Here is a 10871-nt window from a genome sequence, read left to right on the forward strand (position 1 = left end):
CCGGGGCGCGCCCGCCCCTCGGTGCCTGCGCGCGCCGGGGCTCCGCGCTGCGAGGCGCTGCCGCGATGGGGCCGCGGCTGCTGCTGGTGCCGCTCGGGTGCCTCGCGCTGCTGCTGCTGCCGCCGCCCGGCGCCGCCGAGTTCAGCCCTTCCCTGGACAGCGACTTCACGTTCACGCTGCCCGCCGGCCGCAAGGAGTGCTTCTACCAGCCCATGCGCAAGGAGGCCTCGCTGGAGCTCGAGTATCAGGTCGGGCAGGGCGGGAGGGCGCGTCTCCCCGCGGGGTGTCCCGAGGGGAGCTGCGGTCCCGCATCCCGTCGTAACGGCGGCGCTGCCGTCTCCGGGCCGTCTGCCCGTCCCCCTGTACAGCGGCTCCACCAGGCCCTGATGCCGGCAGCTCGGTCCTGCCTTGCTGGGGCCGCAGCCTCGGCCCTGAGGGGCAGTGACTGCCGAGGGATGCGGTGCCCTGCCCCGAGCAGCGGCCGCGGGGCTCCACCGGCCTCACCCGGGCGCGGGCAGCCCAGCCCTGCCCGGGACTCTGCCGGCCTCGGCAGCGCCCGCAAAGCCACGCTGGAATTGTGCACTCTTAGAAGTTCTGCCTTCGGGAGTTAAAAATTAACTTACCTGCCTATTTAATTATTCTAATACGTTCTTTGGTGGTTTGGGGACACTTCTTTGTTTCTGCTTTAGAAGAGCTCAAGTCGCCATCCTTTAAAAGGGCTGAATGTAGAAAGTTCACGGTTGTGACCTTGTGTTGTAGCTCTAAAGCGTAAGGAACGTTGTGCTGATGCACAGAGCCCGTACTTGCCTATCTTCGTGCTGATATTAAACACCTTTTACCTCAATGATGAAAGTTTTACAGAAACAGCCGAATTTAACAGACTATCATTAAGATTTCAATGTCCTTCTTGGGAAGAGTCGAGTTTCCCAGAGGTGTCTGGGATAGGTTTCGATCTCAGACTTTTTTTTCCTCCTTAAAACAAAAACTTTTTCTACAGTAAAATAGGTACAGTGAGGGAAGCTGCACTGAATATTTTCCCACCCTACTACTACTGTGCCTCTAGGCTGGCCAGGATCTGTCTCTCTTTCCCTCCATCTGTTTTTCCCTTCTGTTTCTCAATGGAAAGATAAAGCTGAAATTCCTGATTATTTCTAATACTGTTACATGCAGAACTGAACAAGAATGAAAGACAGAGGTGTTGAAGCTTTGTTCAGAGGCCTGTCTAAGCCAAACAGAAGTTTATTTTGCACAGAATAGGATTTTAGTTTGATCATAAGCTAAATAAAGACATTATTTTAGAAAGGGCTAATGTGTATAACATTATACACGTAACTTATTTCTACTCAGGCATAAATTTCTTAGCACTACTGTTAACAGTAATGATTCATCTTTCTATTTCAATGTGTAGAAAAGGAGCTCTGTATATTATTGCAAATAAATTTATTTTGTACTTAATTATGTTAGTGGCTAAGGCATAGGAGTATTTAACATAGGATGCAGGTCACTCTCCAAAGAAATAAGGTAAACACTATGCAAATATAAAGGTTCTTTTCTGGGTGTTTAGACTGGAGCATACCCCTAAAGATACGTCACTATATATGGTTTTTAATTTGATCAGCTGTTAGCTAGTAATTTTCCTTGTCCTTTATCCATTTTTTTTTATTTTTGTAAGTCTTCAGTGTCAGTTTGAGCCAGTGTAAACTTTGCCCTCCATTTCAGGAGGAGCAGACTGTTGTACTGAAAAAGCTGACTGGAAAACAAGCAAACAAAAAATTCCCCTAGCATGGACTTAAGTAATGTCATAAAAATGATACCTCTCCACCCCCTTATGCAGTTACTACCTTCCCTATAAAGAATTTCTACAACACAGTAGGTGTGGTGATACAACTGTAGCTGTGTTATACAGTTAAAGCAACACACCTTTTGTAATGCTGTAGACACTCCCTGAGAACTTAAGAAGCTAAATGCCTTCAATTCCTCCTACCTTTGGGAAAAGAGAATGCCCTGGCAGAATTCAGACCTTAAATGTGTATCAAAAGGTGGGAAGGACTTGTGGTACAGCTTTGATCGGCGTAAGAGGTTTGGTCCAGTTTTCAACACTGTTAATTCACCCAACAAAGATGTCTTAGGGGTGACAGCACATAATGTTCAAGTATGTGTAACACGTATGTACAGGAAAGTGACTTGTTAAAACATTTCTGCCACTGAAATGGGAGTAGTGCAGGTACTTACCAGTCAATGCCTTCTGCCATAGAAGTGCTAGATTTAGACATCTGTTGTTGGTATTTTTACAGGTTGTTTAACCCTGCCTGTTGATAAAACTGCATGCATTCTTAAAAGTAATTAGGGAAAGGTTCAATAAAAGCCCAGCCTTGCAGGTTTAGATCACATTTAGTTTAAGATTCCGAAATTGCTAAAATGCTTTTAGGTCGAGCCGTGTTTTAATCTGTTTCCAGTTAACTTGGTGTTGGCTCATCCAGACAGATTATTCTTTCAGATTCCTTATTTGTCTGTTCCCTTACCTACAAACGTTTGCCTTCCCTAAAAATGTTTCTGTCAGCAGTGCAAACAGGAATTCCACTGGTCGGAGGTTGGTTATTTTTGTTTGTTTCACAGGTTCTGGATGGAGCAGGATTAGATGTTGATTTTCATCTGCTGTCCCCGAAAGGTGAAACTCTAGTTTTTGATGAAAGAAAATCAGATGGAGTTCATACGTAAGTTTAAAATCTTCAAACTCAGAAGTGTTACATAAAGAACTTTTCTGGTTTCTTTGGCAAATACAACTAAAATGAAGGTTGAGTACTTTTTATTCCTTAGTATTACAAAAGACTTTCTAATAGGACAGTTTGAGAACAACAATTTTCTTTTTATAGACACTGAATGCTTTTTACATGGATTGTACCATGAAGTGAAGGGTACTTTTGTTTTAATGATAGATGTTAATGTTCAATGGATAAAAATAATTATTATGCAGTTGAAAAAGGTCTCCATATCTAGTACCAAAGATCATTTCATTCATACAAATAACAAGCTAAAAAGTCCCCTATTTTTCCAGTCCTTCAGTCAAAACATGTAATATTTGCTGCAATTTTACTATACAGTATAAGAATTACACTTACTGTGTATTTTTTGGTAATAATTAACAATGATTCAAAATCCCTGAAAAGAAATGAAAGCAAGCTGCTGTCTTCATCATTTTGAGCCTTGAGAGTCAGTGGGATTGTTTTGTTGTGACTGTGTAATCTGTAAGGTGTCTTTAGAGTTCTTATTTTTATACAAAAAGAAGATCTGGTTATTTCTAAGTGCATGATTGTCAGTCTTTAAGACAGAGGTGTACAAAAACTGACTTTTTGAGAACCAGCACGGAAAGTGTAGTTAATCACATTTTGCTTAATTACACAGGGTGGAAACAGAAGATGGAGATTACATGTTCTGCTTTGACAACACATTCAGTACCATTTCTGAAAAGGTAATTTTCTTTGAATTGATCCTGGACAATATGGGAGAAGATGGACAAGATGAGGAAGACTGGAAGAAGTACGTTACAGGCACAGATCTCCTAGACATGAAATTGGAAGATATTCTGGTTAGTATTTTATCTTTAATTCTCTTCATTGTAAGAGCATTTGGAAAAAAACTCAGCGTCATGTAGCCATTCTGCCTCTGTCTGGTGCATCATCCTGGAATGTATTCCAGTTCCATATATTGCTTTTACTAATACAGGAAGTCTAGCACCATGGATCTCTTGTTTACACAAAGAAACTTGAAGATCTTTTCAGAATAGGCCCTTCATCAGCAAGAAGAAACTGGCTAGCTCTCAGTCACTTGCTTTCCAATTCAGCTTCTTTTCTTCCTACTGCTAAAATGGGACATTCTTCCCTAGCAGCAATGAAATTAATACTTTGACCATTAAAGTATTGCTTAGTCCCAATGATGTAGTTGGAATTACTGCATAATTTTTATCAACATTTAAAAATAAGGTACACTGTGTTAGTCTCTTTATCGCATCTTTGCAGAAGTATGGATTGCTGTTTCTATCTTCAGTAAATTAGACAATACTCTATTAGGTTTTTTGCCCCCAAATTTTATTACACCTTTTCAAACTAATAAACAGAATGAAAGTTAATTTGCATAAACTACAGGTTCATCTTTGCAGACATTGTATGAGAGGTTATGTTTACTTAAACTGTATTCTGACCCTATTCGATGTAGGATTCAGACTACTGCTGAGTCAAAGCTCTTACTCTCTTTATGATCATTCAATATTGAGATTACTCTAGAAGCAAAAGATTGTTTGGTTCTCCAGTACCACTGTTCTTACTGCTTGGTAGGATGCGGTGAGCTATTGTTTGTTTGATCATAGCTACAGACAATAGGTATCTTAAAAAAAAACCAACTCAGAATCCCAACATCTGCACACACTGAATACATCATGTAGAAAATTACAGTGTATTATTTATTGCCATAAACACAATGCAGATTTTTAAATAACAAAATAATGTTTAAAATCTTTTGAAGGTGTATGATACACATTTAAATAATAATAAAATCAAATACAGAATCTGAAAAGCTGACCAGATCTTTAAAAATGTCAATCAAGACACTTTAAAAAAGTGAAGTTTATATGTGGAGTTGTGAAGAAAATCCCTCTCACACTAACCACAAAAAATACTTGAATGGATTTGATAGACACTTGTTTACATACTGGTATCTCTTCCAAAAGAAAAAGAAATGCAGAACTTCTCTTTGAGAGCCTTGAAAATCTTATAAAGTAGGTTGTTTTTGTAAAGTTAACATTAGTATTTAATCCCATTGTTTACTTAGCCAAGTATTACTTTCCCTGCAAGCTCTATGAGGACTAACATAAACACTTAGTAGTTTAATTCCTTAATGAAAACACCTTTTCTGTTGAAAATAGGGAATTGTGTCTTATTTTTAAAGCTTTTGTGTCATGTTGATGTTCCTTATTGTGTAACAGTGAACTTTATCATCATAAAATTATTTGGCTCTCCAAAATAGCTATTTTGAAATATTTTTGTTAAATACGAAACAGAGAAAATGTTACTGCTGGGTTTAACCGTATGGTTTTGGTTTTTTTTTTTTAATTCTTAGCCTCCTCTTGCTGCAAATGTTACTCTTCTCACTAAAAGTTACTTTAGGATCCATAATTATATCAGGAACATAATTCAGCACTTCATGAGAACAGCTTTTATGTTGTTAGTATCTATTATGTGGTGGATGAAACTTCAAGAGATCACAGGGTCAGGTGTTTACTTAGTGCAGAATAAGGTGCAGATCTTGAGCTGCCATCATCATGACTGGAGTGTTCATGTACTTCCTCTAGTTCCAAGGGTAACACTTTATATCCTTTGTAGGACCTCCGCTTGTCCTATTCAAAATTTATTGTCTAAACTCTGCTTTTGTATCAAGGTTGAAGCAGTAGTTTATGGCCACTACAGTAGAAGCAGACAAGAATGTAACATTATTGTACTTTTCTTTTGCTACAGATACAGGCCTGATGGTAATTTGCATTAAAAAGCTCCTTAATTTTATTATGTGGCAGAAAAAACTTTACATTTGCTTGCTACTACATAATTTGGTTTGAGACTAGTTCTGCAGTATTCACTGCTTTTTATTTGTCCAGATAGGTTTGATTTCTCTTACCTCCCTACGTATAAAAGAGAAAAACCAAAATTACTAGAGAATACTAATGTTACATAAATTAAGTCTTTTCAGGTGACACACAATAAACAGGCTAGACAAATTAATGAAAACTGATGAGGTGTACATTTTAAAATGAAATTAACTCTTCACTTGTTAAGAAATTAAATTACAGGTGGTAATACAGTGTTAATAATTTTGTATGTGCTGCAAGCTATCCACTTAATTCAGGCGTTCTTTTTTTTTCTAAAAATACTCTTTTGTTACTTACCAGGAATCCATCAACAGTGTCAAAGCCAGATTAAGCAAAAGTGTCCAAATTCAGACCCTGCTCAGAGCATTTGAGGCTCGTGACCGAAACATACAAGAAAGCAACTTCGACAGAGTGAATTTCTGGTCCATGGTCAACTTGGGAGTAATGGTGGTGGTATCAGCTGTTCAGGTTTACATGTTGAAAAGTCTCTTTGAAGATAAGAGGAAAAGTAGAACTTAATATTCGTTAATGTTCATATTATGATCGTAACAATATAACAGGTCTGGGGGAGGAGGGGAGCAATAAACTACGGTAAAGAAAATAAAGACCTTTCAGATTCTATTGAACAGACAGTAAAAATCAGGTTTTCAATTCACATTGGGCTTTTTGGATGTGATGGTGCTGGTCTTGTTTGTGTTTGAGGTTTTTGTTTTTTGTGGTGGTTTGTTGTTTTTTTTAAAACAAAAAGATAATGCATCCTCCCAAGCTCTCCCATTTTTCCAAATGCTACTATTTTTTTGTACTTGTAGGATTTGTTAATGATTGTTAATGCCTACCTTATGCATAGCACACTTGGTGCATATGCAAAGTAATGTTAATATAACTGTCATTTTTTTAATTTTCACATAAAAGTTTAAGTAGTAACAGATAACAGACATTGGTTTAGTTGCTGTTAAATACTGAATGAATTTACATATGTGCCTAAGTTTACAGGATTGGTAGTTACTGTCATTTTTCTTCAAAGCTATATGTTTTTAAAAATCCTTTGTTTCTGTTCTTTGGCATCATGGAGAAACACTGGGCTAACTATGTAAGAACATGAGATCTCCTTTTATAACAGATGACTAATATCAGCACTTTAAAAAAAGCACCATCAATGTGAAATTGAGTCAGTCTTGAAAAACAATTGGAGAAAATAGGTACAATTCCAGTTCATAAATCTTTCTGTCCTGTAGTTGCATGATCCTATTTTCCTTTTTGGCTGTTACATGAGACAAGTGACTACATGGTATACAAACAAATACAGACACACTTGGAAGTATGATGTGCAAATTCTTAGTTACTCTTACCTCATGTAATAGCTAATTTTTTTAAAAATTAATTTCTCATGTTTTTTCCTTTTAATAAAGGCAGGGGTTGTCATGGTATACCAAAACAAACATTTATTGCTGTAGTCTCAAAATCCCTCTTATTTTCCACTTTATTTTTATTACAATTATGACTAATGTAACAATCAGGTGACTTACACAGCCATGTAAAACCAAAGCTGTTCACCTAAGCTTTCCATTTTTGCTCACCTTCACAAGTCTTTCAGCTGTGTAAGTACACTCTCTTCATATAACCAGTGTTTCTGTACCTAGCTGTTCGTATGACTAAGGCACAAATCACAGGAGCAGTAAGTACAGGCTTCGAGTTTTATGATCAACTGAATATGTAGTATCGCTTAACTAAGGCAAAGCTAATATCAAATCAGAAATTTATAATATCTGGATGAGGTGGCTTTTAACAGTGTAGTGAGGGTATAAAGTTTTTGCCAAAACCCCTGGTACATGAGAGTTAACTTTTTTTTAGTAGTTCAAAGTAATTTTCACAATGTGCCAAGTCATTGCAATTTCTTGTATAAATGTGTTAGCTACATTTCATTCTAAGAGTTTTTTAAAAACTTTATTAAAAGCACTTTTAAAGAAGTGTTTTAAAAAAAGTATATGTAGTAGTATTGTGCCTGTTGTGGGGTCATCTGTATGAATGGCAGAGTTGCAACTTTGAGACCTTGTGATTAAATACTGTTTTATGAATAAAAACAGGGTCAGTAGGTGCATTGAAGAAATACGTTGTTCAAATGAAGCAGATGCTAGCAAGGGCTACAGAACATAGAAACAGCACTTCAGTTTCAACTTCAGACAAGAGGACCTAGCAATAATATTTCTAAATAGTTTTTATAAGCAAGAGTATTATTATTATTATTATTACAGAACTTGTTATAGAGGGCTCCAAAGGCTGTTGAGCTACTTCATCTTTCTGCAAAGCTGTGTCCAGAATAAGACTGTAACCCTTTAAGGTTTTGTGTATCTTACTTCCATATGATGCTTTCTGTTCTAAACTGCCTGGAAGTAGAAAGCTTTGTTTTTACCCCAGAAATATGTCTAGGAAAAAATAATTGTTTCAGCTAGAGTAGCAAATAATGTTTTCCTGCCATTTCCCTGTCTATCTCCCAGTAGCACTATACCACATTGTTATCTTTGCTTGCATCACCCTCTGCAAAATGCTGAACCAGCTCTGGGAAGCTATGACTAAGATATCTACCTCTGCTTTCCAAGCTACTAGATTCGTTTCACCTTACAACTCCAACAGATAAGCTCTGCCAAGTTTTCCAAGGGCACCTTAAGGGATTGAGTTCCCAAGCTGCTCTGCTGTGCCTCTCTGACAGTAGTTATACATCAGGGGCAAACCATTTGGTGTCTCAGTTTAACCTGCTACTGACTGCAGCCTGCTCTGATCAAAGACACAGGACTGCTGCAGTTCGGTGTCTCCCATTATAAATAGCAATCGCTGGTAGAAGGAAAATGCAACAACTGGCACCAGAGTTCATCTGGAAGAAATTATTGTTTTGCAACTAAGAGCTCTGACTATATTTTCTCATCATTCAAGGTCCACTAGAAAATGAAAGAGGGAATAACTAGAAAGGTTCATTGACTTTGGCAGCTGGAATATGTTTATGATAGGTGAAGGATTTGGCATTCAAACTTACAGTTAAATAACATTGTATTTGGATTTTGAAGAGTAGGTTGCTATTGACTGTATAAAATTTACAAAGGAGAATATAAATTACATTTTCTTTCTTAATGGACTTTTTATTCAGAATTAAATGTTTTAAGACTTGCAGATGTTGAATAATTATGCAAAACTGAGATTTTCAATAAATCAAGTTTAAACCTGTGTTTGTGTTCATTTTATAATGAAGAATTCTCTACCACTGAATGATGCAAAAGATCAAGGATGCTAAGCTAACAAGAATTTTGGTTTTAGTAATGCAGCTTTTTCATTTCTTCTTCATGCAGTATTCAAATTTTGTTCTTATTCACTGTAACCCAAAATCAACTTTATCAGTGCAAATAATTTACGATTTGCACAGGCATCAGATCAGAAAGACACCAGCTTCTGGTCGTTTAAAGAGAAAATATTTAACTGTCTATTTCAGCAGCAAATATCAACAGGAAATTGTATCACAGTATCAAGCTCACAATTAAGAATCTCATAAATTACTCCTGGTTATTCACATGTAATAGTTTTGCATTACTCTAAAATAATACTCAATAAAGCTCAAAATATTGCAGCATTTTTTCAGGTTAATTGAGTAACACACATGACAAATCTAAGCTTGTTTACCATTTCGTAAGACTCCTGAGACACTGGGGCCTATCCGGAAATCTGCAAACCACATTGTTCAAGTACTGAAACGGGAACTTTGTGCTGCATTTTGAATCAATGAAATAGATCATAAAATATTACGGTCCAATGTTACATTGTCAGATTGGGCAATTAGTGGTAGAAGGAACAGTGATTTGACTTGGAAAAGTACATGAGCAGTAAAAACTCTCAAGAGCTATTTTTGGACGCAGACATGAGAAATACCTGCAAGTTTCTTTTCCTGATCTCTGCAAGTGTGCACCATGAGAAATGACACCTTCTGCCTTCACTTTGCACACACAACACAGCACAGCCTTGTGCCTCAGATTGGCACAATGTTTCTCGTGCTCAGCAGTGCAGCACGGCCTTAACTCCACTTGTTTGCCAGGTTGCATCAGCATCCTCAGTCCATGACCATGTGGTACAGTGTTAAGACCACATTTTTAAAAATTTTACTCAATTAGTCACAGCAGTTACTTAATTACTTTTTTTCCCCCTTTCTGGAGTATTTTTTTTTTTTTCAATTTATATGGCAATCTGTTCTAAAGACTCATTAGCCCCAGAACTTAATTAAGAGAGCCTGAAACGAAGCCTGAGCTATATCTGATGTCTTTAAAAACTAACAGTTCCTGTGTTTTAAAGAACAATTCTCCTCGAGACACTTTCATTTGAGAACTTAGCAACTTGCGGTGTAGACAGGAAACACACAACTCCTAGTTACTGCTCAGAAATGGCTTATTTAGTTAAGCCTTTCCTTTTTCCATGCTCTCCCCCTGGCTCCAGCAGTATTCCCTCACAGAAATTCACTATTCATGCAAGAGGAATGCTGTATTAATAGTGAGGTACAGAGGTGAGTAAACACAATTTACACAAATTACTACAGAAATTAAAAATGCAATCAAAAGCTACATACCGTTTTGTATAAAACCAACAATTCATATAACCTGATTTTTATCAAAGGTAAAGATAATAAAATAGTAATAGAATAATGAAAAAAATAAGATAATGATAAAAAACTCAGAAGTAGTAGTAAGCACACCTACACTGCTGAAGTTTCACCAGAAGCATCTGAATTACATCTCTCATGCTGTCTAGTGCTATAGTTTACAACAGTTAATGAGACTTGGAACCCATACTGTTGCCAAACTCCTTTCTTCCCTTGGTACTTACCAAGTTTCTGGAAGTAAAACATCCTTCCTTGCTCTCCATCTGCTACCTGCTAAATTGGAATACAGATGCATAAGGAAGGCACTGAGTTGCCAAAAGAAAAGTTCTAGAAGCATATATCTATACATTTCAACCTTATGCTAAGGGACCCAAAATTAAACATCTAATTAAAGTCCTTTTCTTCTATGCTGAAGGATTTAATGGAGTTAAAACCTTTCCAGTTGTTCATTAATTCCCTTTCCCACAATTTCCAACTATTCTTGACGATCTCTAGAAATTTACCCTTAGTGCTTTTGGGTCTCTGCTAGCATGCAACCAATTTGTGAAGTTATGAATACCAAATTAGAGGAACCAAATAACAAAGTAGGCAACGTAAGTAATG

General features: G+C 37.4%; 1 protein-coding gene across 1 annotated transcript; it reads left to right on the forward strand.

Annotated features, from left to right (window-relative positions):
• The first annotated feature begins 50 nt into the window (after window positions 1-50).
• On the forward strand, window positions 51-8851 carry TMED5 (transmembrane p24 trafficking protein 5). The gene is made up of 4 exons (XM_032117358.1): window positions 51-248; window positions 2617-2714; window positions 3403-3586; window positions 5936-8851. The coding sequence occupies exons 1-4, from the start codon at window positions 66-68 to the stop codon at window positions 6152-6154; spliced, it is 684 nt and encodes a 227-aa protein (XP_031973249.1). The 5' UTR covers window positions 51-65; the 3' UTR covers window positions 6155-8851.
• Window positions 8852-10871: the final 2020 nt, after the last annotated feature.

This window comes from Corvus moneduloides, chromosome 9 (assembly GCF_009650955.1).
Source record: "Corvus moneduloides isolate bCorMon1 chromosome 9, bCorMon1.pri, whole genome shotgun sequence".
Classification (NCBI taxonomy): domain Eukaryota; kingdom Metazoa; phylum Chordata; class Aves; order Passeriformes; family Corvidae; genus Corvus; species Corvus moneduloides.